This window comes from Amblyomma americanum, chromosome 6 (genome assembly GCF_052857255.1).
Source record: "Amblyomma americanum isolate KBUSLIRL-KWMA chromosome 6, ASM5285725v1, whole genome shotgun sequence".
NCBI lineage: Eukaryota > Metazoa > Arthropoda > Arachnida > Ixodida > Ixodidae > Amblyomma > Amblyomma americanum.
Genome location: NC_135502.1, coordinates 97332036 through 97359628, shown reverse-complemented (window position 1 = coordinate 97359628; position 27593 = coordinate 97332036). Strand labels below are relative to the sequence as shown.

Sequence of the window (27593 nt, the reverse complement as noted above, 5' to 3'; positions counted from 1 at the left end):
TTATGAGTGGTTAAAGCGATGTGCGTCCTGCAGTGTCTGTGCTATCTCTTGTACAAAAAAAATGGCAGTGGTTTAGTTTTGGTTAAACCTGGAGTGACGCGATAGCTGCAGCTGGCCGGGTGGAACTTGGTCACGTGAACAACCGCGTGACGAACTACGTGATCAGCCAAGGCGCCATGCCGCCGGCAGCTGCTCCGCACCACGTGACCAACCGCATGACTGCATGGCGGCGCAGCCACCGGATGGCAGCGCCGGCACCGCCATGGCGTCGCCACGCTGAAGGCTCGAAATGCTACCGTACTGTAGCTATGCTACAATAGGAAACCCAAATTTCACATTGTCCAATAAGTTGCCTGGAATGCGCCCTTAAGTCCTGATAATGAAAAAAAAGCTTTGCTTAATATAGTATACCTCTCTTATATGGCGGTTTGATGAAATGTGAATTACTATTTGAAAGAGTTTTTTTCCTTTCACAATGACGTAAGTCGATAGTTCATTCACCATCATGTCCATCTTCTAACTTTCTATCTCCTGCCTTCCATTCACCCTATCTCAACTTAGGCCTCATGGCACATTTCTTGAATAAAAAAAATGTTTGGCCCGGCTCTAGTAGCTGTGATTCTGCAGTTAAGGTGCCAGTCGCCAAATTATGTTCAAAAGAGAAGAAACCTGTGAGCAATAATTAATCAGAAAGTAATGTCGGTTACAAAGTAGTAGTTTTGCGCTGGCATCGTTGTGGGCATTGGGTTACAGTTTTCGGGACCAACCTATGTCATTCAAAACATTTACTCCCTTGATTGCTAGTCGGATGCTGACACCGTGCTTTTCCCTTGCATGGAGGTTGGCAGCCCCAAATGTCCAACCCCGCGGGGCATATTGCAAGCTCTACAAATAATAACAATCACTCTTCAGCTGTGATGGAGCCTGAGGAAAACGCTGTTGCAGTAGAAATAATCTGTTACATATTGCCTTGGTGTTTCTCAAGGCTGCACTGAATAAAAAGAAAAATTAGCACTGTATATCTAAGCGTGCAACACGCTACGAGCAAGTATTGATGCAAGGAAAGAATATTGCACCCTTATATAAAGCTCTCAATGATTATAAGTGGATGAATTGCGTGGTAGAACCGCGGTAATGACCGGCCCCATGACATTTGTTTCATGCCATCGCAAGTTAAGTCGCGGAGCTAAAGTTTTTAGAGAGGCAGCTTTTTGGATGTATTATGTGCGCGAAGATATAGCGCGCGACTAACATAACCACCGTGCTATGGCAGCTTAAAGCTGCAGAAGTTATCATGAAGTGCTCAGGCTCAGCCACAATTCTAACTAGCAAACAACCTTGACTGAAATTGCGCATGATTCCATGTGAAATATCAACAGACACAGAGAATTTCTCAGCGCACTGAACTGTTTCTATTATGCCTTGCACTAGGCCTGAATATAAAAAACGTGTTCACTATAAGCCGCTCATCCGTGACTACTCCAGTGACGTGTGAAGACAGAATCAGAAACATGTTTATTTGTCATGTCGACGCCGAGGGCTTTGCTCGGTTGTAGTTACGGCTTCTTACATGAGCGCTTTTACGAATGAAACGTTATTCTGCTCCGAGCAAGACAGTTCCCGAAATGCGAGTGTACCGGTCCAAAACGCTTCTCCCGCCAACAAAGGGCAGTAGTTAGGAGGTCGACCGAAAGGTTGCACCACGTGTCCATGAGTTTTCAGCACGCTCGACGTCAATCGCTTCAACCGCATGCCGCTTGTTGGCGCTATGAGCTCGCGAAGTCGCGGAAGTACAGGCACCGTGGCAAGTTTAGGCCAGAAAATCCTGTAACCTACACACCCGTCAAAAGTCTTTAGGGCGTAGCGTGTGCTTTTAGCCCTCTAGGGGATCATTCAGAGGAGCTGTGAAGCTGTATATTTAGTTGAGGCGCAAATAACGGTTGTCCTTGCCTTTGGTCTTGAATAGTGATTGCTCCATTATACGGCTCAAATAGACGTTGAGGGACGAAGATATTTTACCAAAACTGCACATTCATGAAGAAAAATTAAAGAGTATTTAATTTTATTTAAATAGAGCAGCCCCACAAAACTGTGGTACATCTGGAGTTTCTTAGAAAGAACTAGTAAACTATTTCATTGTGCAAGTAAGTGCTTAAACTTATTGCTCATGATTATACTTAGTACTTATACTTACAGTATTTCGCGGTGTGTGCTTGAAGACTATAAGCGTTCTAAAGGGATGCGTTCTTCCCCAATTAATTTCTAATAGCGTACATTTATGTTTCGGGAAGACGAACGATCAATGGCCAAATAAGACCGGTTGAATTTTACTCTTACTGGTGATGTAGAGGTTTGTTCGTAAATTTTCTCACGTAAGAAAAATACCGCTATAAAATAAAGGCTATGTTTTTTGGGCTTAAAGGCCCAAAGGTAGTCAGGTTATGCGGGACGCCGAAGCAAAAATCTCCGGATCATTTCGACCACCTGAGTCTCTTCAACGAGCACTGGCACCTCAAAGCACGTGGCTGCCATACTTTCCGCCTGAACAGGAATGCGGCCGCCGAGTTTAGGATAAAACCCGGGTTCCCCAGTTTAGTAATCAAGCGCCTTCACTACTAAGCCACCGGGGCGGAGAAATCAATAAATAAGTTAATCAATCAAGCTTAACTTTTTTTCTAAGCGCGTACCTTTACTCATTGTTCATCCGTGTTGCTGCTTCAACGCCGCAGTTGTGTACTTCACTCTTCAATAGTGAATGAAAAGTCGGCTGTTTTTGCAGGGCCCCAGCCAGACTTAGGCCCGCAACTTTAAGCCCGAGCCCGGCCCAGGCTCGACTCAGGCCCGGCGAAACAGCTCATTTCCCGGCCCGGCCCGGCTTAAGTCTGTGCAGTACACCAGTAGGCTGGCCAGCGGCTCTGACGCAACTAGGCCGGCCGCATCCCTGACGGCCGTTTGCTTCCTCGTTTGCTTTCGTTACGACTGACGTCACGGCCAAATTAAACTGAGAATGAATGGATTGCCACTAAGTGCCGTTCCCGGCCCCCTTTAACCAAGCAGAGGCCGCGTACTCTAACGTTTCGCTGCCTTTCCATTTCGTTTGGACCTCTGCCATTGGTCGCTGCTTCTGGCAACGACAGCCGCGGGGGATGACGTCCAGCTGGTGGCAGTAGATGCGCCCATGGTGACACTTGCATAGACGCGCCTAGCGCTATTCTCGCACTGGCGGACCAGCGCCTACGTCGAGGAATATGAGCGTCACAACGTGTTCGACATGCCTGACGGGCTTTTCAGCGCGACTTATGTCCCTGAAATCAAGGTGTAGAAAAGCCTCAAGCCAAAATACTGGAAGATATATATAGCAGCCGTACAGCTACCATAGTCGTCGATAAAGTCAGCAATAAAGTTCGAATAAGGAAGGGCGTCAGGCAAGGAGACACCATCTCGCCAATGCTATTCACCGTCTGTCAACAGGAGATGTTCCGAGGCCTGAATTGGGAACAGTCGGGAATAAGAGTTAATGGAGAATACCTAAATAATCTGTGATTCGCTAATGACATTGCCTTGCTGAGTCACTCAGGAGATGAACTGCAAATCATGATCAATGAGTTAGACAGGCAGATCAGAACGGTGGATCTAAAAATTAGCACGCAGAACATGAAAGCAATGTTAAACAGTCTAACAAGGGAACAACGGTTCACAATTGGAAGCGAGGTGTTGGAAGTGGTAAAGGAGTACATCTACTCAGAGCAGGTAGTGACAGCTGATACGAATCATGTGAGGGAAATAACTAGAAGAATAAGAATGGGGTAGAGCGCATATGGCAGGTTCTCTCACGTCATGAATGTGTTCATTTCTTGTTAATATTACTGACAATGAAATGTTTGCATTTACATTGTGACTGCCCTTGTAATAATTCTTTTCTGCTTTGTACAACCTACCCCCTTTACCATAATGCCACTGTGGCGCTGTGGGTAAATAAATGAATAAATGAATGAATGGCCTTTACCAACATGCCTCAAGAGAAAAGTATACAACAGCTGTATCTTACCGGCACTCACCTACGGGGCAGAAACGTGGAGGCTAACGAAAAGGGATCAGCTCAAGTTAAGGACAATGCAGAGAGGTGTGTAAATAAAAATGATAGGTGTAACGTTAAGAGACCGGAAGCGGGCAGTGTCGGTGAGGAAACAAACAGGGGTTAATTGCATTCTAGTCGAAATCAAAAGGAAGAAGTGGGCCTGGGCAGGGCACGTAATGCGAAGGAAAGATGACCGCTGGTCCATAAGGGTAACGGAGTCGATTCGAAGGTAAGGCAACCGTAGCAGGGGGTGGCATTAGGTTAGGTGGGCGGATGAGATTAAGAAGTTTGCAGGCAAAGGACAGGGTTAATTGGAGAGACATGGGAGAAGCCTTCGCCCTGCACTGGGTGCAGTCATGATAATAATGATGACCCCCCGCCCCTACAGTTTCAATGGGTCTATAGACGGCTAGGTATCGAAAGTTCCAGGTGCAGCGAACGGATTTCCCGTAAATACAAGGGGGTCTGCACGCCTTTGGGATAGTAAGCGGTTCTTCGTACTAGCCTCAGCGCCGCTTTGCTTGCGACCCTAGTGATCCTCTTGTGTTTTCGTATACAGTTCTTGCTATTTCCTTTTTAAATATTCACAATTTAAACTTTTCATGGCCGGCCGGCTCACGAAGTTCTGGCCATAATATAAAGATTGAGAATGAAGTTCGCGCCGCTCCTCGCCTTCATTTCCAGAGGAGGCCTACTGCTCAGGCTGCAATGCTCAAGTCCACCTTCACAGCAGCATCGTAACAAATATTAACAAATATTGGCAGGGGTTTAGCGCTGCCGTAGACGTGCGAAAGCAGGTGCTCATACTGCAACTCGAGCAGACACGTTAAGCTCAGCCATAAGGGCATGACGTGTTATGCTTATTGGGTTAATGCCCACATAAGCAGGAACGGTGAACGGAATACTAGCCAGAATTCTTGTTGAACGAGCCGCTATTCTGGGTTAGATCAACTGGTCGTGAGTTACAAACCGTAGCCTGCCTACGTCACACTGCTTTATCAACGACAGGCACCACATAAGTATACCCAGTACAACTGCTGCTGTAGGGAGCACGGGAGCGTCACTCTTCATCACTGCTATCTACTCTTGCTGGGGCTGTACGTAACCACAGCGGCATAGAATGAATAATAATTGGTTTTTTTTGAGGGGGTGAGGAAATGGCGCAGTATCTGTCTCATATATCGTTGGACACCTGAACCACGCCGTAAGGGAAGGGATAAAGGAGAGCGTGAAAGAGGAAAGGAAGAAAGAGGAGCCGTAGTGGAGGGCTCCGGAATAATTTCGACCACCTGAGGATCTTTAACGTGCACTGACATCGCACAGCACACGGGCGCCTTAGCGTTTTTCCTCCATAAAAACGCAGCCGCCGCGGTCGGGTTCGAACCCGGGAGCTTCGGATCAGTAGTCGAGCGCCGTAACCACTGAGCCACCGCGGCGGGTAATAGAAGGAACAGCCGAGACGAGTTTGCAGAGAGGAGAGCGTTCTTTTCGGACGAACTCTACAGCTCTTCGTTGAAGAGCGCGTCAACGTCGGGCCCCCAGAGCTCGAGCAGCTCCTTCCACAGCGCGGCGGCGCGCTCCCGGGTGCGCGTGGCGAGCTCCGGCAGGCTGTCCAGGATCTCCAGGCGGAGCACCGCGGACAGAACCCGGAACCGGTCTCCCTGGTGCAGCTGCGTGCAGGACGCCTGCAGCTCGCGCTGCAGGTACCGCTCGCGCCAGTCTTCGAACGCCTCGCAGGCGGTGCGGAAGTTCTCCTTCATGTCGGCGATCAACTCTCGCCGAGCTTCGGCCATTTCGTGGCGCAGCTGGTCGCGCTCGCAGCCGCCCTGTTCGGTCTTCAGGCAGGTGCGGCAATCCTCGAGGAACTGGTTGTACCTGTCACGCAGCGGAGGAGAGGGCGAGCAGTGTATAGACGTGGTGTGATAAACGATGCTACAGTATGCGCATTGAACATTGCACATTCTTTCGTGGCCGCTCTAGAGTAAATCTCCTGCAATCAATCTGAGGTCAGCTCTCTATCCACACATACTCCCAAAAGGAAACTTATGCTCCTTTCACACAAGTAGGAGAGTAGCCGTGTGCCTTGTGGCATCGGAAAAGAGGCGTTCTGAAAACAAGATGGTTTGGCTTGGTTTGCGGTAGTTCAACGTCACAAAGCGACACAGGCTATGAGAGACGCCGTAGTGAAGGTCTCCGGAAATTTCGACCGCCTGGGGCCGGGATCGAACCCGCGTCTTTCGGGCCAGCAGCCGAGCGCCATAACCACTTAGCCACTGTGGCGGCTCGTGGGGTGAAGTAGGCAATTGAGCAGTGAACTTTGTTTGAGCGAGCGACTACCGTCGCCCTAACAAAGAATGACAGCTGATAGGCCCGACTTTAAGTCTTACTTCATGCTGTCTGACCTAGTGGCACAGAACCAGGGCTCCCTACTTCACGCGCCTTTGGAAGGTTTTGGTGTTGCAAATCTTGGGCGTTGCACGCGGAATAGCCGAGGGACATCCCCTGACGCGTTGGCAGGACTGAGGCCTGGTATGGGGGGCTCCACATCGGGCCCCTCGCCGCTCCGCGGACAATGAAGCACAGAGGCCTCGTCATTGGACGCCATCAGCGGCTGCGCCCAACTCCGAGGGCGTTAGTCTGCAGTCTTCCGAGGTGCTCTTGCAGAACGTAATGCAGGTTATGCAGAGTCTAGCGGGTATGTTGCAAAACAGTTTGCAAGCCCCGGCCCAGGCACCACGTGTTAGGATAGACTTGCCTACCTACGCGGGGGACCATGACAGTACGGGAGCAAATGAGTACCTCGACCGCATGCTGCATTATCACCAAGAGACAGGAATCGCAGACGCAGAAACGCTCGCGCGTGTTGTGCCTGTTTCTTTCACGGAGCAAGCGGCTCGCTGGTACCGACTATCCAGCAACCGAGCGAGGACAATGGAGGAGTTCTGCACAATCTTCCGCGACGAATTCCTTTACGAGTGATGTTTGAGGAGAGAGCTGGAGCTCCGCACCCAGCACACCGACGAGTCTCTGTTAGAGTACGTCCGAGCGATGGACGAACTTTATCGCCTCGCTGACCCTCGCGCCAGAAACACGGAGAATGTGGACCGTGTCACGAGACAAGCGCACCCGACTTTCACGGCCTATCTGAGAGGAGTCAGATTCGAAGATTTGGATGAGCTGGCTGCCTAGGCGAAGCGCATTCAGGGAGACATCCTCTCTGCGCGTGCGTATCGGCCGCCACCGCCCGAGCAGCTGTCACCTGAGCCGCGCTGCGCGTGTGATGGCAGCTCAGCGCGCAGTCCACCCAGAGCTGAAGCGTCAGCACAGTTTGCTGACGAGCGTGTCCCAAAAGGTTGGGAGTTGTCTGACCTCGCTTTCGACCCATTCAGCCACGCGTTGCGAACAGCACACACTGCCGCAGAGCTGAAGGAACCTAGGCGAGATAGCGAGGCCGACACGCGGCCGCGCGAGTGGCCCCTACCGTCCGCAGAGCGAGTTCGAGACGACCGACCGGAACGGGGCGACCAGCGCCTAGCTAGTCGGGGCCCGGGCAACCGTTGCTGCCCATGCAACCAGCGGGGGCACTGCACCCGCGGATGTGGCCCTCCACCCGCTCGTGACCAAACATTGTCGGGAAACGGCCAAAGCCGCCAGTGATCGACCTTCGATCCCGCGCGGCGTACACAGAGAACCCTAGTTTGCTAGCGCCTTTAGCATGTCGCGTAGGAAGTTCTGTTGACTTGTCCGCGCCGTTCATTGAGCTAACGATAGCTCGAAATAATTCACCGCGTTACTCGATACAGGAGGAAGCGCGACTTTGTTCGGTGAAGAGGAGTTAAACCATTTCCGGGAGAACAAAATCCGGTTGAGAGAGTGCGATACCACTTTTCACCTCGCGAGCGGCACAACGCAGTCAGGAGGTGCAGTTGGAATAGTGGTTCGCTTGGAAAGACGCGTGCGGCGACAACGCCTCGTTCATCTTCCCTGTTTATCCGTTCCTGTAATACTTGGGCGAGACTTCCTCGCCTAGACAGGTATTGCGAAAGACATAAGATGCGGACGCTACAGGGAGCGCACGTCAGGCGCCTTGAAGCTTTTAATAATAATAATTGGCTTTTTGGGGAAAGAAAATGGCGCAGTATCTGTCTCATATATAGTTGGACACCTGAACCGCGCCGTAAGGAAAGGGATAAAGGAGGGAGTGAAAGAAGAAAGTAAGGAGAGGTGCCGTAGTGGAGAGCTCCGCAATAATTTCGACCACCTGGGGATCTTTAACGTGCACTGACATCGCACAGCACACGGGCGCCTTAGCGTTTTTCCTCCATAAAAACGCAGCCGCCGCGGTCGGGTTCGAACCCGGGAACTCCGGATCAGTAGTCGAGCCCCCTAACCACTGAGCCACCGCGGCGGGGCTTGAAGCTTTTCGCGAAAGCGCCCGCGGCGTCGCAGACAACTCAGATTCCGAACGTGGCGCGAGGTGGGTGAGACCGTGAAAAATTCACCCCGCCAGCCCGAGAACCAGGAGGCGAGCTGACCATCGCCGCTGAGAGGCCAGAGAGAAGGTTGCCGCGGTAGAAAACTGCTCTGCCGTGCAGGGAAGGTCAGCGCATGCCTTGCTGTTGGAAGTGAACAGCATGTCGGAAAGAGAGAAGGCATGGTCGTCATCCCTCCTCTACGAATACAACGCGACATTCACTGACCGCCTTGACCTCACTACACTAGTCAGGCACAGAATAGACACGGGTGACTCACTGCCTTGGAAGGGAAATCCTAGAACAATTAACCTGGCTAAGAGAAAAGCACTGGACAGCGTCTTAGACGAACTTATCGACAATGGTGCTCTTAAGAGGTCTAACAGCCCTTGGGGCTTCACGGTAGTCTTAGCTCCAAGAAAGACGATGCTTATCGGCTTTGCGTGGACAACCGCAGACTGAATGAGTTTACGATAAAAGACGCGTGCCCTCTACCAACCATTCCTTCCCTAGTGTGCAACCTAGGTGGCGCGAAGTACTTTACAACGCTCGTTGCTAGCCGCCGATTCTGTCAGGTCGAAATGAATGGGTGTGATAAGGAGAAAACGGCTTTCACTTGTCACAGAGGCCTTTTCCAATTCAAGAGAATGTCTTTTGGCTTGGTAGGAGCACCGGCTACATATCAGTGCCTAATGGACCGTGTTCTAGGAGATGCGAAGTGGCAACATGCGCTCGCGTACCTGGACGACATCGCGGAGTACTCGAAAACATTCGAAGAACACCTGCGTCACTTCAGGGACGTCGTAGAGAGGCTGAGATCTGCGGGAATCATTTTGAACCCGAAGAAGCCACAGATCGCCGCTACCCGAATAACGCTGTTGGGGTTCGATCACGATTGACACAGGCCGCATTCTGCCGTGCGATGATAAGCTTGAGGCTCTGGTAAGTTTCCGCCGCCCACAGATCTAGTCGGTCTCAAACGCTTCCTGGTAATGGCGAACTTTTATCGCCAGTTCATTCCAGATTGGGCAGCTCTGCAGGCGCCTTTGACAAAGCTTTTGAAGAGTGGCGAGCGCTGGAGCTGGGGTCACGAGCAAGAGGATGCACTGCGCAGCCTCACCAAAGTGCTCGCTGACAAGGCTGAGTTGCAGCTACCCGACCTAAACAAGAAGTTTGTGTTTCAAACCGAAGCAAGCGACCTGGGCTTAGGAGCAGTGTTGCTTCAGGAGCATGAAGGCGTTCTCCGTCCGGTAGCATTCGCGAGCCGTTCGTTGACGCCGGCAGAGAGAAAACTACTCAGTGACAGGGAAGGAATGTCTCGCGATAGTTTTCGCTCTGCGAAAGTTGACTACTACGTCGATGGGATGGCATTTGTGATCGAGACGGATGGCAATGCGCTCACCTGGATGATACGACTCAGCGAGCCGAGCGGCCGCTTAACGCATTGGTCCCTGTTGCTGTAGCGTTACGACTTCTCCATGCGCTACCGCAAAGGGAAAAACAACGCTGTGGCTGACGCACTCTCGCGAGCTCCTGTCCAGTGCAAGGAAGGTCACGCGACCGACCGCCCGACAGCAGGAGAGAGTGAGGGACAGACTCGAGCCGTAGCGCAAGTAAGGAGCGCGGACCAACCGTTGATCCAGGGCGAGAGCGTGAACCACGTGGACTACGCGAGTTCCGTGGGGTTCGTATTCAGCAGAAAAGAGCTGCTCTAAGCTCAGCAGAAGGATCCGTTTTGTCGAAAGGTGATCGACGGGCTCCGGGTGCCGGCCGGCAGGACCGCCGCGCACACAGTGAAAGCTGGTTTTGCTGTCGATGCGGAGCACTTGGAAACAGCTGGCAGTGCTGTGAGCGCGATGGATTCGTATCTGCTGGATACCGACGGCGTCCTGCTGAAGTATACCCCCTCCGAGAACGACACAAATGACGCGTTCAAGGTGGTGATACCGCGAGCGTTGAGAGCAGCACTGTTAAGCGTGTTTCACGTGCAAGCGAAAATGCCAGCGAATCCTGTCGCCGCGCAGTAAAAACCTGTTTCGACCCGTCGCGGCGGCTCGGCCGGCCAGAGCGTAGGGTTTCCTAAAAGTTGTAAATTTTTGCAGTGACAGCGCGATAGCTCCGCCCTCTGACCAATGACTGCACGGCGGAAAAGGCATGTGACAAGAAGAGGATTCGTGCGGGAAAGACAATGTTTGTTTACTACACGTACTTCCGACACGCAAGTACGAACTTAAAAAAAAGATATTGGCATGAAAATAAGAAGTTGTTAATATTTAACAAACAAGAATTCTTTATTTCTTAGCAAAATTTCCGCAATCATGGAAAAAAAATTGCATGAACATTGTTCATGTTGATGGTTACAAACCACCGGAACCAACCGCGAGCTCGTATTCTTTGCCAGCAACACTGGGATTCGCCGTGGCAGTAAACGCTCTGAAGCGACGCATGTGAAACGGAACCTTGCGAAAAGTATCGCCGCGCGGAGCCGCTGGTCGCTCAGTTCGCTCAATCGCTTGCATGTGAAGCGCCCTTTACAGTAAGTTGTGTCGCTTCGCTATCTGGCTAGGTATGAAAAGGGACGTAATACGCTACGCCCGCTCGTGCCATGTGTGTCTGGGAGCGTATCACCGAATAGGAACGAGTTATTGCTAGTGGTCGCAGATCACTTCAGCAAGTGTGTGGAACTTTTCCCCCTCAGAAAGCTGACGGCACGAGGGTTCATGGAGAAGCTGATGGACGTATTCACCAGGTTCGGTTTCCCAGAGCAGTTGATAACGGACAACGCGTCCTACTTCACTGCCAAGGTGTTCGTTGATTCGTGCGCTGCACTCGGCATTAAGCACAAGAAAATGACCACCTATCATGCTCAGTCGGTCCCCACGGAACGATTCAATCGCAACGTTAAGCACATGCTTGTCGCGTACTCTGAGAGGCACTAAGATTGGAACTTCTATCTGCCGGAGATCACGTTTGCTTTGCGTTATATACAGTTAACAGCTCGACTAGGTATGCGCCGTCTTCTCTCAATCTGGGAAACGAGCTGCTAAATCCGATGGACCGGATGCTATCGGACAGCAGGAAGACGCCAGTCGCTTCATCCGCACGAGCTGAATACGCGACGCAGCTGCGCGCTAAGATGACGGAACCCTTACGCAAGGCTCGCCGCAACCTGAGCACCGCTAGGGCACAGCAGAAAGCCCAGTACGACCGCTCGCACCGGGGTGTTCACTACGAAGTGGGCGACCTGGTGCTTCGACGCCAGCTCGTTCTCAGCGACGCTAGCAAACAGTTTGCGGCCTCCTTGGCGCCGATATTTATCGGGCCGTTCCGCGTGCGAGAGAAACTTTCCTCGATCGTTTACAGGCTCGAGGACTTGAGGTCGAAACCGACAGGTGGACCGGTGCACGTATGCGACCTGAAACGCTACGTGCAGCGAGATGAGTGGTTACAGGACACAGCCCGACCCGCGCCGCAGTCGGATAATGAGCGCTGCGATCAGCCGGCGAACCACGCGTCCCGGTATAAGTTGCGCCTTATAGGCAGAAGCAGATCTGCCTGCGCAGCCCAGAGCGAGGGCGCGAGCCGGCAGGCAGTCTCGTCAGGTGCATGAACGTAAGGGCCGCTCATGCCAATCACTGTCACGCAAGACTGACTTGCGTTAACCCTCATGACTCTCGTGAAGGTCGAACAGCGACGTAGCACGCGCTGCGGGAGTTGGATACATGTGTTGACCTTTTTCGGCACAGATGGAAAAGAAGGGCACATCAGAACGACAACATTCATCACTAGCAACTACAAGGCACCATCACGCTTCGGCAACGCGCCGCGCCCAGGGCCCGACGCTACGCCTCTCCCGCGACCTACAGTCGCCACCCTGCTGTAACCAGGCCGCCCTGGTACCTGCCACACCGCATCGGAGCTGCACACCTGCCGTGGCCCCATTACTACAGCAACACTGGGCCCTCGCCTGCTGACCAGGTATGCCAGGGCCGCCCAACCGCTGCCTCAACTATAGAAGCGCCGTAGCCCTGGCCCCTGAAGCCACCAGAATCCAACACTGAATCCAGCCACAAAATACACAAAATATGGTCACAGAAACCAACTTTTTTTATTCATGGGAAGCCGCCGGCCCTTCAAGCGTTAATGGCTGTGATGCTCCCCTTTTATTTATACCTTTTGCTCACTGACTATACCAGCGAGATTCTGCACACGTTGAAGTTTAGCAGTCAAATTTTTCAAATTGCGGATTCCAGAAAACGAAGGCATACTTCAAAGTTAATGCGGCGATTCTGTAAAAAAAGGGGGGTGAAATACGGAGCAAACGTTTACTCTATCGAAAGACGTACTTCATAGAGCGTACTCACCTGCCGTTCAGGTCCACACGGAGCTGATCGCACACCTTTGTCCACCGCGACTCGATGTGCTCGAAGATGGTAGTCATCTCCTCGCTGATGATCATGCGACGAGCCTCTGAGCGTGCATCTATGCCCTCTTCCTCCTCGGCGACAGGATCCAGGATGCTGTTCACGATGACATGGGAATCGCCACCAGCATGTGCCTGCAGTGCATTTAAAAACATTTGCAAAAAAACTGCAAGATTTCGTTAAGGCTTCCTACTCTGGGGTCAATGCCAGGTCAATTCCCATATACAGCGGTTAGTGGAATGCCACTCGGCTTTCCATTCCGGCGTCATTTTCTGTAATTGCTCTCGTAATGCCAACTCCAGATGCAAATGGTGCCAGCTATATATAGTTAAGGCCGGTTGGGAGAACATATACTGCGTTGCCGAGTCGTGTAGATAAGCGTCATCATAAAGCTTGGAATATTCATCCTCTTGGCCTTGTGGAAAATTCTTGAATTATCTGAATACGCGAAATATATATGGAACAAGAAGCATTCGGTGAACGTACATTTAACGTTTGAAGACTAAGGAAAAGAAATGATGGAAACGTTGGACGCTTCGCGGAAGCGGCTCCACCATATCCGGCGGGGTGGCTCAGTGGTTATGGCACTCGGCTGCTGACCCGAAAGACGCGGGTTTGATCCCGGCCAAAGTGGTCGAATTTCGATCGAGTCGAAATTCTAGATGCTCGTGTACTGTGCGAAGACAGTGCATGCTAAAGAACCCCAGGTAGCCGAAATAATCTGAGCCCTTCACTGCGGCGTCATAAAAGCCCATAAATCCAACTAAAACCAAGCATATTCACGAGCTGACTGTACAATTTTTCATTCCTGACAACAACAGATTTTGCGAAGACGAATACCTGCACGCACAGTCTTGCCTGGCTCTTAAGCCATGCTGACCTGCCAGTAAAATTCTGTAAGGCCGAAAGTAAAATATTTGTGCATGGTGCTACCTACACGTTAATTCCTCGCAGTGTTTCCTCGCTCCGGCTTTTCTTCAACAAAACTACACCAAGTAAGCAGTTCATTCGCAGAGTTCCGCTTCTATGTTCACAACGTAGAAGTGGTTTAACTTGCTTGTCCGCTTCTGCATATATATACCACGGGACTGTATTCTATAACTGTTTGTTCCCCATTTCGTTCTCTGTCATTGGTTACTGAACTATATACGCTTCTTTCAAGCGTCTGGGGGAAGCGAACCTACCATTGTGCGGTTGGTGACCGGACTTCACCACTACGTAGTTGCATATCGCAGCCAATGGCAGCCATTGATGAGATCCGGTCGCCAACCACTTTCAATGGTCGCGTCGCTTCCATGCAGCCGAAGTTTGAAATCCGCGGGTATATCTTAGTGATCAATGACAATGGACGAAATGAACAAATCGAAAATGGACAGATTATGTAACACGCCACCAGCTGTCTCAACGAAGAATAACGAAATCCTAAAAGTAAGGGTTTCGATACGGAAAGAAAATCTTTTCAGGACGAAAGTGTCCGCTGAGGCCGGCGTTATTTCCTCTACATATAACCTAATTAATCTTAGCAAGTGAAGCTCACTAAAGAGCTAATTAATTAGAGCAATCAGCTGGTTAGTTCGGTCAGAAAGTCTCATGGTTAGTCACTTTCAAAAGTAGCGAACACATAGTGGCCGATTACTATCCTTTTGTTGTCCAACGATATATGAGACAGATACTGCGCCATTTCCTTTCCCAAAAAAACCAATTATTATAATTATTATTCATGGGTTCGAAGTGACCTCGGCACAAACCACCAGACAGTTAATTAAAAGTCAACAGAAAATTTGGTTAAATAGCCACCTAATTACAATGGTTTTTCCAAAACTACATCCGCTGAAGGTTGTTCTTGAAAATATTTCCTTCCGATTTCAAAGTCGCTAGAAGTCGATTTATATTTAATAATAATAATTGGTTTTTGGGTAAAGGAAATGGCGCAGTATCTGCCTCATATATCGTTGGACGCCTGAACCACGCCGTAATAGAAGGGATGAAGGAGGGAGTGAAAGAAGAAAGGAAGAAGAGGTGCCGTAGTGGAGGGCTCCGGAATAATTTCGACCACCTGGTGATCTTTAACGTGCACTGACATCGCACAGCACACGGGCGCCTTGTCGTTTTTCCTCCATAAAAACGCAGCCGATTTATATTTCGATATGGCTGTAAAGTTCGCTGAACACCGCGTATAACAATCAATTTCAACACCTGGTAATACTGCGATTTTGCTCTTGTACTCCGTATCTAAATATCTATTGATTCAAATTTACCCAAGTAAAACCTGCTTATAATGACGCTCTTTTGGTAAGATATCAACGTCATTATCAGCATGACTACGCCCACCGCAGTGCAAAGCGTCTTCCATGTCTCTCCAAATAAACCTGCCCTTTGCCATCTGTGGCCACTATTCCCGCAAACTTATTATCTCAGCCAACCATCTTACTTTCTGCCACCTCCTGCTACGTTTGCCTTCTCTTGGAATCCACTCCATTACCGTTAACGACCAGCGGTCTGTTGCCACCGTATCCCCGCAAAGTTCTTTAATTTCATCTGCCCACCTAACTTTCCGCTGCCCCCTGTTACGCTTGCCATCTCTTGGAATCCACCCCGTTACCGTTAAGGACAAGCGGTTACCTTGCCTTCGCATTACTTTCCCTGCCAAAGCCCATTTCTTCCTCTTGATTTCGACTAGGGTGTCATTAACCCGCTTTTGTTCCCTCACCTACTCAAGACTCTGCTAGCTTCCGGTCTCTTAACCCTTTTCGTTAACCTCCATGCATGCTTCTACCCCATAGGTGAATACCGGTAAGATGCAGCTGTTATGTTAATTTTTCTCTTGAGGGATATAGGCGAGCTGCTCTTCATGATGTGAGCATACGTGCCATATGCGTTCCGCCCCATTCTTATTCTTCTCATGATGCTGATCAGCGATGACTGCTTGCCATATGTAGACGTCATGGCAGGTAGTTACCGCTAAGCTGGGTGCTAGATTTGAAACATTCAAACTTTCAAAGAAGTACTTGTATTTGGGCGTGTTGGTTCATACCTTTTCAGGAGGACACAGGGGCGCAACAAAAACACACGGACATGGAAGTAGACAGGGACGAGCGCTCGTCCCTGTCTACTTCCATGTCCGTGTGTTTTTGTTGCGCCCCTGTGTCCTCCTGAAAAGATTCAAACTTTCCCTTGAAACGCCTCCTTTTCGAAGAGAAGCTTAGTAAGCACCATCAACATTGTTTCACTTTCACCAAAAGGACCAGTAGTCATTGCATGACACAAAAAAATGAGACTGGCAGTCTACGGCGTCAACTGCGGGGACAGTACTAATTACCCTATGCTGGAGGTGATTTAAGCGGCTGCTGTTTTTTACAGGGTTCATTGGCGCGTAAGCAACCGAGGTTGTCATACGACAACTGCACGTTTATTGTACGTCTTGTTTTCCGTTGAAAATTCATGTTTTAGCGTCACTATAACGCCTTCAAAATGTTGGGTCCGTGCGGTAAATTGAAGGAAAATAGTTCAATCTTATTCTGTGAAAATACCACCAGCAAACCGACGGCACGCGTACATCGCTACTGCTGAAGGTTCTGTGTAAGTGGCATACTCTAGGTATTGAGTGCAGTTCTAAGTTTAGTAAGAAGGTTACCAGCTTTAATTCTATCACTTAGTAGAAAAGCTGCCTATCGAAGAACACAAGAGAAAACTTCCGCCCGTGAAAACATATTTCTGTAGAATTTCTGTGCATGAACTTACGAGCAGATTTTCTGTAGTATTGTGTTGTTCCTTAGAGTAGCAACAGAACCACTACAAAATCTACAATACTAGTGAAAGTCAGTCACTGCGAGAAAAGAAGAAAATATTTTTTTTTCGAATTTCGGGCACGATTCTATAGTTTTTTTTCGACTGGGTTTGCAGTCGAAGAGGCCTGTTTTAATGAAAGCTCCTCGTATCCGAAATTCATAGCCTTCTGGGCAAAAACATAGACGGCATTCGTCTACCGGAGTTATAAACAGTATAAAGAAACGAAGCGTCAACTTTTCCTGTTAAAAAACATGTGCGTAACTTCCGCAGAAAAACTTTACTCAAACTGTTGCAGAACTGATAGACGCAAGAATGTGCACAAAAAAGTGCGCACGTGTTTGTATTGAAGATCAATGTTCTGTTCCCTTTGAGCCGATGTACACACATGTTTAGAATGTTTGAGGAGCGTGCTCTTCAGTGCTTGAGCGATATCTACAGTTTGCCTCTGGGTTCGCGATTAGCCTGTCTGAGCGTGCTGCCATAGGCACCTAATTTAACGCGTGTTTTCTGCTTTCACATAATGCGTTAGATATTAGAACACAAAGATCACCACGGGGTATTCGGCTACGACCGCAAAATATATATTTTTATCGCGCAAATATTGCTTTCTCATGAGAGGGTTAAAGAACAGAAGTGGCAGTTCAGAAGCAGGGTCTGTCATGACCAGGAGGACCCGACCACAGGCGTTAGATCAGCATAAACCCGGATACTCCTCAACGCCACGTCCTCACGGCGAGCTAAACCGCAGGGAAGATTGAATCCACGCGGTGGAATTCAAGCACGCGTGGAGCGGCAGAGTAATTCCTTTTTAGACACTGCGGTAATTTATAATTCAATTTCTTGGCTCATGTTTTTCGGTTTCAGTTTCTTCCGCCGAACGATGGCTGTGACGTGTAGTTCAATTCTGCATCAGTGATGCGCGGAAAAACTACAATATTAATGCTGATCCGCAGTTTTCAGACCCTAAAGCATTTAAAGCAAAACTCTTCAAGATCTATACAACGAACGCCGAGTTCGCTGTTATATTGCCGTTTTTCCGTGCCGCACGTGACGTAAAGTTCTACTACACGTCACAGCCATAGTTCGGTTGATGAAACCGAACCATTGTGAAGATAATTTCAATTAAAATGTGTTTAATGGTCGTAGGCGAACACTACGGGGTGCTCAATGAATAAAAATCTCTAAGGTATCTTTGGAAAGAAGAAAACACGCAAGCGAAAATGCGGTGTTTATTAAGGTATTTAACGCCTCGGATATCAGAGGCCGCCTTTCGCTTTGCGCATTGTTCGTTGCCGGCATAGCGTTGCTTTATAACTAGAGGGAGAACTGGTGGCGCTACAATTCATCCTATGTGCACAGGCGCAGGAATGCCGGGAAGATGACGTTTCTTACTTGCCTTAGCTAATCTTGGGCATAAAAAGTGGATTTAGCCGTAACAATACGACTCTTCTCGAAGTAGTCCTCGAAGAAATGCTGTAAAAGCTTCCTTATTACCCTAATACACAACTTTCACTTGTGTTAAATCTATTGAAGAAGCGAAAAACGCAGTATTGAATGAATTTAATTTGCGCAAAGAGGTGAGAATGGCGTTACAACTACTAATTTTGAGGTAGAATCCACGCTTTCGGCCTGACACTAGCCAAGCCAAGAACGAAACCTCGTCTTCCCGGCATTCCCGCGGTGGAATAAGTGCTGTTTAAGAAACACGCATAGGTGGTGGCGCCAGCTTTCCCTCTAGGTAGTATTTAGAAACTACGGCTGCCGGGGCCTCAGTTTCTAACAGCCGAAAAAGCACTGCGTCATGTACGATGCGCGCAGCCACTCACAAATAGTGCGTCCGGCAGCGAAATAGGCGCGCAGCAACAGCCGGCCACGGAAGGCGACAAAAGGTAACGGACCACACTCCGCTCGAACCGAGAGGCCAACGGCAGATGTCGCTCGAACTCTCTAGAGAAGTTCGTCGACAAGCGTGCCATCACAAATGATGCATCAAACTCGTCCGACGCGGCAGCTTCACTGTGCCAGCTAAGTTAATGTGCACGTACCCGAAGCAGCGAGGAGAGCGGCTGCGCTGTGGGTGGTGACGGAGTCGGCGAGGTTGGCATGGCGGGAAAGACGCCCTCGAATATGGCGGCTTGGGAAGTGGCAGCCATGGCGCGAGGCGTGTCCCGGAGCGCCTCGAACAGCGTGTCCCGCACGCGGGCCAGCGCCTCGTGAACGCTGCGCCTCCTGTCGGCGGGCGAGATCCGCGAGGTGTCAGCGCCGCTGAAAACTTGGTGTGCTGGGTACCCCTCTTCCCTGCGTGGTACAGTGCCAAAGATCTGTTATGCGATGATGCAGACCCCATTAATTAGAGTGCAGCGATTGATGCATGCTTATACCCTGCCGTCGTGCAACCTTAACATGCCGTCGTGCTACCGCAGGAGGAGGAGGAAACAGGTGAAAAGAGAGGAGTGCAGAAACTGTGTCATTAAAAGAAAAACAAACAAAACACTATTATGACCACATGATTAGATTTAAGTTATACACATTAAGAGATATAATTAAGCGGACATGTGAAAGGAACAGTGACAAAAGAGCCAGAGTCGGCTGTATGCGAAAAAATCTATCCAAGGAGCTTCGAGTGGACGATTCCATTTGTACAATGAATTACATTTTTCACGAAAAATAATACTTCAATAAATTGCTCATTAAAAATTTCTTGCTGATGGCGGGAATACCAAACTGGAGAGGCCGCACTGATTTGACATAACGTGAAGTACATAAGCGCTCTTCCGATACCGCGGTGTGATGGCGAACTTGCGTTTTCGGCTACAGCGGTAGCTCTGGCATAAAGAACTAGAAGCGGGACAGTTTGGTCGAGATACAATAGCTGTATCTTACCGGTACTCGCCTATGGGGCAGAAACGTGCAAGCTAACGAGAAAGACTTCAGCTTAAGTTAAGGACAACGCAGCAAGCCATGGAAAGAACAATGATAGGTGTAACGTTAAAATACCGGAAGCGGGCAGAGTGGGTGAGAGAACAAAGGTAGCCTAATGACATCCCAGTCGAAATCAAAAGGAAGAAATGGGCTTGGACAGGACATGTACTGCGAAGGTAAGGTAACCGCTGGTCCTTAAGGGTAACGGAGTGGATTCCAAGAGAAGGCAAGCGTAGCATGAGGCGGCAGAAGGTTAGGTGGGCGGATGAGATTAGTGAGTTTGCAGGCATAGGGTGGGCGCAGCTGGCAGAGGACAGGGTTAATTGGAGAGACATGGGAGAGGCCTTTGCCCTGCAGGGAGGGGGGGGGTAGTCAGGTTGATGATGATCATGGTGGTTATGCACTGAGCGACACTAGCACATACTTAGTTATCGTAACGCTATAACAACACATACGCCACGAAATCAGTGTTCAGTTGCGGGTACGTGCGGCTTCAACTCATTTTTTCTTATCGACCGTCCATATTGTAAGCGCAGGGCGTGAACGTTCAGTTCAACTGGCGCCTCTGTGGGAGCTTTTGTCGTGATGTCCAGTCCAGCGCGTGGCCGGAGATTTTAATCAGACTTCTCTTCTTTCGCTTTTCCTGCAGTCCATTCTGCGTCAGTTCCAGTCAGTACAGTGCGCTGTATCTACCTCGTCACGTCTGTAGCCACCAAATACGCACGAACCGGCTAAGAAAATTCCAGAAGCCACAACTTCAGCCAGCCAATCAGAGGCCAACTATGAAAGCATCCCGCTCTGTCTGGCGTGATTGCTCGAGTGACGTCATATACCGTCATATACAATGACGTTTTAAAAATTCGGCACGGAATCGGCGGGTGCCAGTTGTAGCCGCCACTTCTGTACGCCAGTTTTGAGCCAGGAGTAAGTTACACAGGCTTCAAAAGCGAACCATTTACTCAATTTCTGAATGCAGAATAAAGACCAGAGCATGGTTTCGATGTAATTAAAAACGGTACCGCGTGAAAGAAGCCAGCGGTCGCCAAACTAGGAGATTGTGGGTTCAGATTCAGCCGGCAGCATGTTTATTCTTCGGCTTTCGAACCAATTATCATTATCTTTCAGAGATAAAATATGCACACTGTTATTCCCTTTCTGATCAACACCGCTATTAAAACAATTATGTACATTCCCCTATGCTTCTTGGTGCTGTAGACTGTTGGCTTCCTTCAAATGTGTCATAACAATCCCCTCATTTCCATTCCTTTGTCTGCTCAGGAGTACCGTGTATTACATGCAGTCTGCAGTTAATGGTGCCAGCGTACAGTTCCCGCTGCGTTACTGTGAGCATGGCTACGGTGGAAAGAAAGAGAGCGGAAACAACGTCAAGTGACTACAATGTGCAGAGGTGCTTTCGGCGTTTTCTTTTACCTTAGAACAGCGTGTAGTCAAAGCGATCCCTGACTGCACAATTCTGTTTTCGCAATTAATATGAATGCACAGTTCGAAGTCGCGCAAGTTTTAAAAACGCATTCAAAAGCAATAACAGTTAACACTGGTTTTGAATAAAATAAAATTTTACGCCTTGCATTGGAATGACTGGCATGCTTTTAAAAAATTAAGCCTTTGGAAACTTACTTGCTGCCGTCCTCTATGCTGACGTTTCCTTCATCTTCGAAAGCTTGCACTGCGGACAATGAATGAGTAAAGTATTATGAATCATTGAAGCAATGAAAATGCGATAGAAGGAGTCGGTCACTCAATTCACTCAAATTTCTGCATGGGTCGAGCTCCAAAAGCACATCTTAAAACGACGGATGTATAAGGACGCGTGTCCAGGTAAAATGTTAGTAGCTGTCACCTTGCACCGTTATAACAGTAGTCTCTTTTTCGCCCCGTGGTATAGCGGAAAGGAAAGTTAAAAGTTGTTAATCACTTCACAAAAATAGTATCAGGGATGAGCAGCATATATACAATATAATACTCTGCACTTCATTGCTCATCTCCGAACGAAAGAACAGGTTCCTCACATTGCTCGCAGCATCGTTCCAATTTTCAGCGGGCAATGTAACCACTAAACCATTATAATTAGAGAGTTGGGTTATGGGAGCTTAATGTCCCAAAGCGACTCAGGTTATGAGGGCCGCCGTAGTGAAGGTCTGCTGAAAATTTCGACCACCGAGGGTTCTTTAACGTGCACTGACATCGCACAGTACACGGGGCTCTCGAATTTCGCCTCCATCGAAATTCGACCGCCGCGGCCGCGATCGAACCCGCGTCTTTCGGGTCAGCAGCCAAGCGCCATAACCACTGAGCCACCGCGGCGGGTTATTATAATTAGAATCGATGCTTTTAATTATATTAGGCTATCGAAAAGTTAAGTCGGCGCGAGCATTAAGCGGCACCAGAAGAGGCAATGTTAGTATAGTCGGATACAATTTAAGTCTGCAGTGAAGCTCACGACCGCTTCATAGATTTCCTCCACGACAATAAAGTATTGCCCGTTGTTAAAACTCTTCTTGTTTCCTAAACAAAAACTGATCACAAGAAAAAAATTAGAGGAGCTAGAATGTTGATACATCGCTTGTTTAATGTAGTCAAACGTTAAAAAGCTTATTTCGTTTACTATTACAATGAGCCAGCGGAGTAATACAGTACGCCGCGCACCATGGCCCAGTGTTAGCAACTGCTGTTTTTTTTTTAATTTGTATCCTACTATAGATGAGCACGATTTTGAGGCCTGCTAGCGGCGTTATTCGATTTCACTCGTTACATCCGGAACGCGAAACTTCTAACAGAGTTGAATGAAGCAGGGTCCTCTCGGTCTAAAAATGCGGCTTGCACCTGTTTGATACATCGTTCTTTTTAAGGCTTCAAGGCGCATAGAGGCATGACTTATAGTGTTTAATGTCATAAAACAACAGATGGCCATCGGAAGAAGCCGTAGTTAAAGGTTCGGGAATATATTTTTTCCTATTTAAAGCTCTTTATCTCAGTGCTGTGAACCTGCTTCCAAAAAAAAAAACCATTCTCTACTTGCGTCTTGCTGGTTCAAGGGGTGCAAATTCATACAAAGGTGCCTGTTCTTCCAGAGTTTCACCTCAGAAAAAGACGAGCACCTTGCCGCACTGTATTTATCAACAATATCAAGTATGCACAGCTGCAATCTTTGCAGTTCGCTGCGTTTGCGTTACTATGCACCACTACAGCAAAAACTAGAAAAAACGATGCCACGAAACCTGATAATACTGCAATTAGACATTGGTGCGAAAACTTCGTTGATGACGCATGAGACAACGTGTGTCGTAACAGGAAAATTGCCTGCCTAGGAATCGTACTAAGCCATTAACCAGCATCATGGGCACCCCAGTAGCAATAGACCAAAGCTGCTCGCGATGAGCTCGACACACACGGTCGCTCTCAACCTGCTGCTGGCCGCTGGCCACGTTGAAGCCACTGATAGTGCCCGAGGCGGTTAGTAGCCACGTAAACAGGCAACGATTGTAAAAAAAAAGAACAGCGGCGTGTCTCCGGTGATACAGGCATTCCGAGTGCCTACCACAATATATAGATTCTCTCCCTCTATGTCGTTGTTGCATTCTTGCAAAGTACTCATAAGTGCAACGTAACAAAACACTTAAATATCACTAAAGTTGATTAACCGTTTTCCTTCCTTTACTGGAATCATTCTCCTGCATGCTTTGATTGCACTTATACTGTAGCAAGCGTTAACATACGGGTGGTACCTTTCTGCAATGTCTTTGTAACACGAAAGTTCTCAAAGATGTCCTCAAAGGAATTGCATTACCTCAATAATTGCGTTTTATGAGCTTCTCGAGTTCGTCTGAACTGTTTGCAGGTGGTAATTCCACGGAATGATGAAGCTGTGGCTGGAGGCAGAGATCACCTGCTGCTGCCAGGAACACAGGAACTGCCTTGAGTTCCACCCCTGGCTACAACCAGGCAGTTCTAAAGTGCAATTGCCATTCCAAAAACACCAGCTTGGCACACGATTTCCGCGGCACCCTTTCTCAATTGGGCCGACATTCTTGAACGACTTTTCGGACAGCTTCTCGTGCTGCTTTCATACAGAGTAACACAAACACTATTACTATCGCTACTCAAACGACCTCGTTGAAGCCGCAAGGTTTCATGTAGTGGGAAGAATTCATTGCATCAACAACATTTCTGTTCGCCAAGGCAAGGAATCCTGACAGAGGCCGCGAAACATGGTGGCAGCACTTTCGCATTAAGACATAGTTCTGGCTCGGAGAAGGCAGATGCTGAGCAAAATTCAACGTGTCCTCATTAAAAGTGTATAGGCACGTAACTTTTGGGTGCGCGTTTTCTTGCTTGTAATGATGGGCAAGGCATTGATATACATGGATCCACATCCGGTACTCTCCTACCAACGCTAAATAATTTATAATCGCATTTCTTTCCCGTGCTGTTTCGGTTTCAACAGCCGAATGAGGACTGTGACGTCAAAGAGTGGTTTTGTCATGTGAGGCATGAAAAAACTGCAATATAATCGCTGCTTCCACATTAGTTGTCATTCCTGCTCTTGAGGAAGGCTGCCTTGGAAGCACTGTGTTGAATTAAAACGATGAAGCAGTGATTATAAAACCACTCATTGACGTCACAGCCATCATTCGGCTGTTGAAACCGATACCGAAACAGCATGACCGGGAAAATATGATAATAAATTTTGTAGTGACCGTAGGTAAATACCACATGGTGATTCATGCGTAGTAATGTCTTGCCCATCATTGTAGAGAAAAAAACGTGTCACCAAAATTAGGTGCCTATACTCCTTTAACACATGTCAGTGTTCCGGCTATCTATGCACTCCGATACACCAATATGGACTGTCCCTATTGGGAACATAAATTTAATGTGCGCACACGATATCGCAAGCTAGGCCACGTCTAATACCATGAAGCTTATTCTGCTACTCACCAGAAATGTCAGCGCTGTTCGGAGTCCCTTGGAGGCTGAGAGTGACGGGAGTTCCGCTAGGAACGCTGGCTCCAAGCTCGTGTGAACATGTCTGGGAAAACACCCTTTCGTTCGACGTCTGGAGGTGGTCGACGCTGATCCCAACTCCTCGCGGTGTGCTCATCTGCTGTTCGTCTGTGCGCGCCATGTCAGTCTGCGCAGAGACGGAAAGGCACATGAGGCGCAAAGAGCTACTAAGAAAAACTTCACAGGACGATCAGACATCTTATGCAAGAATTTTGCGAAAGCATTTGCAATTACCCTCGATGATTACTTTCCGATTCTCCGACTCCTCGTACACGGGTCACACGTGTCATGTGACCTTCTCTACCCCGCCCTCGACACCCACACGGGAGAAAGGAGGTCCAGGTGCTGCGCCTCGAGTGACGTGCTCGGGGGGGGGGGGGGGGGGGGGGGCGTTGCTTTGTGCTTGCCAAAGACAAGTGCATTTGAAAAGCACGCTTCTTTCGGGGGCCAAATGAGCCACAGTGGCGAGGGTAACAGCGTTATAGCAATTATAAAACTGATATCGCCAGTACGAGCAATCTGCGAAATGTTTAAAAGTTAGAAAGTTCACTATGAGGAATTACTTAGCAGCTTAATAGTAACATACCTTGCCTCTTTTCTGATGTCCACCAAAAGAGATATTACTATGCCGCGAAACTGAGGTTTATAACTGAGAAAGAATATTTTTGAAAAACTGGCTGGGGGCCTTCCTAAACACGACTGCGAACCAAGTAAAAAATTTAGTTGCGTATGTGACACGTGTGCAACAGTTTTAAAAATGCATAAAATTTCAGTGACATGTTATGGATATCGCAGTGGCACGCTTTAAATACCTGCGTCGCTCTGTCGGTAGTGGTCGGCCGAGAGCACGGACACAGCACAGTGACGTGCACGTGCATGTCATCGTACTTGTGGCAGCCGCAGCTAGTTGCGGACACTACTGACACGGGCTGCTTTTTCGGCGGCTCTCCGGACGCCGCGGGAGAGGAATCCTCCGTGGCCTGGGGGCCATCTCCCATTGCTGGTTCCCTCTTGTTCGCTGCAAACGTGGTCAGCAACTGCTGCCTCAGCTCCTCCCTCAGCTGGTTGGGGCCGGCAGCGGCTTTCGGAGTCCGGCTCATTGCACGGTGGCTACCGGGCGGGTGCTCGGGTACCTGCGAGTGGTTCTCGGCGGCGATGGTGAATCTGCTAGGTACTAGCGTGCCTCGAGGACCAGGCGTTCTCTGTGGCTTGACAACTGCAGCGTCCGGTAAAAAGGAGTTATTAGTTCTGGCCCAAAAACCTTTGCTAATAACCACACCGTCTCCCAACACCCGCAGGGGTATAAAGTCAGGGCGTCATCCCCAGTTAATAAAATACCGAAAATGATTAGCGTCCATGCCGACTAGTGTAATCAGTCGCGGTGGAAACCTATTCGGTGACGCGTTCTAGAGCTCACAAAATGACTGCCCTACATTAAATATCGATTACACTGAACTCAATCTATAGTAGAGCCAAACGCAAAATAATTCCGGGCGACCACCAAAGATGCTGAGAGTTCCCGCACGAGTTAGTCACTTTACTGGCATATGAGGCAGTTGAGCATCTGCCTTAGCAGACTTGGGATGTAACGTGGTAGAACTGGGGTATATAACGTGTGTGGTCGTGACTATAAATCACGCTCCTGTGCGATTGAGTGACAAGCCACAGCAGATCCAGGGGTATTACAGAGGGGCTGCCAAAGCCCTGCATCAGTGGCTTTGGGGGAAGCCTAAATGTTAATATATCCTGTTGTGCAGTGTGGGTGATAGGTCTGTGCGCTTGGGGAGGCGGAACGTCATGAAATTACCAATGGCTCTAACACAATAGGCGCTGTAGGAGAGGCGCGACCAGCAACGCTCGTTCTGAACAGTCATGTTCCATTTGGGGATTTTTGCGCAAGGTCAGCAAATGTAAGAACTTAAATCGTCTCAATTTTTCAAACTGACGGAGTTTTCAAGCTGGTGCAGCGAATAAAGTCCCCAAACGGAAATTTTTCCTCCAAAAGATGGAACTTTCGCTTACGCCAATGGGCATCAGGTTCTAAAACAAAATCTCTAGTTTTGCGCTGGCAGAGATAATTTGCGCTGGCAGAGATAGACTCAGTTTGAACCGCATGGCTGCTGCGATCGAGAAGCCTCACTGAATTCTGAGGTAAGCCTGAACTAGAGGGGTGCCATAACGCTGGTGCAAAAAGACGATTTCTAGCTGAGCACGCGTTCCATGCAGCTATGAGGCTCAAGCAGTCTCGGCAGCTTCGAACCGCCTTCGATTGCTAATTAGAGGCTGACGCGAACTTGCACCTTCATTCGAAGCCAGTGCCGAGTAAACCGTTCCTTTCTCGGGCGTTACGAGAGCAAGCTCCCCTCAACTGCGCTTCGTCGCGCTGAACAGACGGATAGCACTGTCCTGCCTACTTCGCCAAGAGAGCATCGCCCGCGGTGAGTGCGTAGCCTCAACCTCTACAGTCAAAGTTGTTCGCCCTCGGAATAGGCAGCGAAGCTCTGCGAAAGACAAAGAACGGAAACGACGGGCTCACCTTCTTGCGTCGAGTCGCCGCCACGAAAGAACAAAGCCGTTCGTTCGCGCAGCGCTGGCAGACTGCTGCGCGTGGACAGCGCTGGTGCTCTCGCGATGCTCGCGCGATGCTCGCGCTCCTCGAGCAGGGCGTAGAATGAATAATTGGTCGTCGAAGACGAAAACGTTCTGAGAGAGTGTGCGACCGTTGATGATGATGATTACCTAACGCCAAGGTGTCATCTTTACTAGTTTTTTTTTAATTCTTTGAGGAAGCCTGCAGCATGCTTATGCGGGAGGGAAAAAACGACGACTTCACATTTAGAGCTCTGTCAAGTCACAGGTCAGTGAACCCGAGTCTGTTTTAAC

The 27593-nt window shown here is 49.1% G+C and overlaps 1 protein-coding gene across 2 annotated transcripts; it reads right to left on the bottom strand.

Moving 5' to 3' along the window:
- Nucleotides 1–5542: 5542 nt before the first annotated feature.
- LOC144093900 (uncharacterized) lies at nucleotides 5543–27347 on the bottom strand. 2 transcript variants are annotated; one of them, XM_077627648.1, is made up of 7 exons: nucleotides 27247–27347; nucleotides 25523–25926; nucleotides 24645–24837; nucleotides 21324–21372; nucleotides 18809–19061; nucleotides 12915–13108; nucleotides 5543–5953 (listed from the first exon to the last, which is right to left on the bottom strand). In XM_077627648.1, the coding sequence occupies exons 2-7, from the start codon at nucleotides 25808–25810 to the stop codon at nucleotides 5578–5580; spliced, it is 1353 nt and encodes a 450-aa protein (XP_077483774.1). In that variant the 5' UTR covers nucleotides 25811–25926; nucleotides 27247–27347; the 3' UTR covers nucleotides 5543–5577. The 2 variants fall into 2 exon arrangements, with proteins under 2 accessions (XP_077483774.1, XP_077483775.1); XM_077627649.1 differs by having other exon boundaries at nucleotides 18809–18992.
- Nucleotides 27348–27593: the final 246 nt, after the last annotated feature.

Excerpts from the sequence above, each read along its gene's own strand:
- LOC144093900 (XM_077627648.1), bottom strand. The coding sequence starts at position 25,810 with ATGAGCCGGACTCCGAAAGCCGCTGCCGGCCCCAACCAGCTGAGGGAG. Across the intron at positions 24,838-25,522 it reads CTACCGACAGAGCGACGCAG|ACTGACATGGCGCGCACAGA; the intron begins GTATTTAAAGCG and ends GTCTCTGCGCAG. Across the intron at positions 5,954-12,914 it reads CGTGTGGACCTGAACGGCAG|GTACAACCAGTTCCTCGAGG; the intron begins GTGAGTACGCTC and ends GCTGCGTGACAG.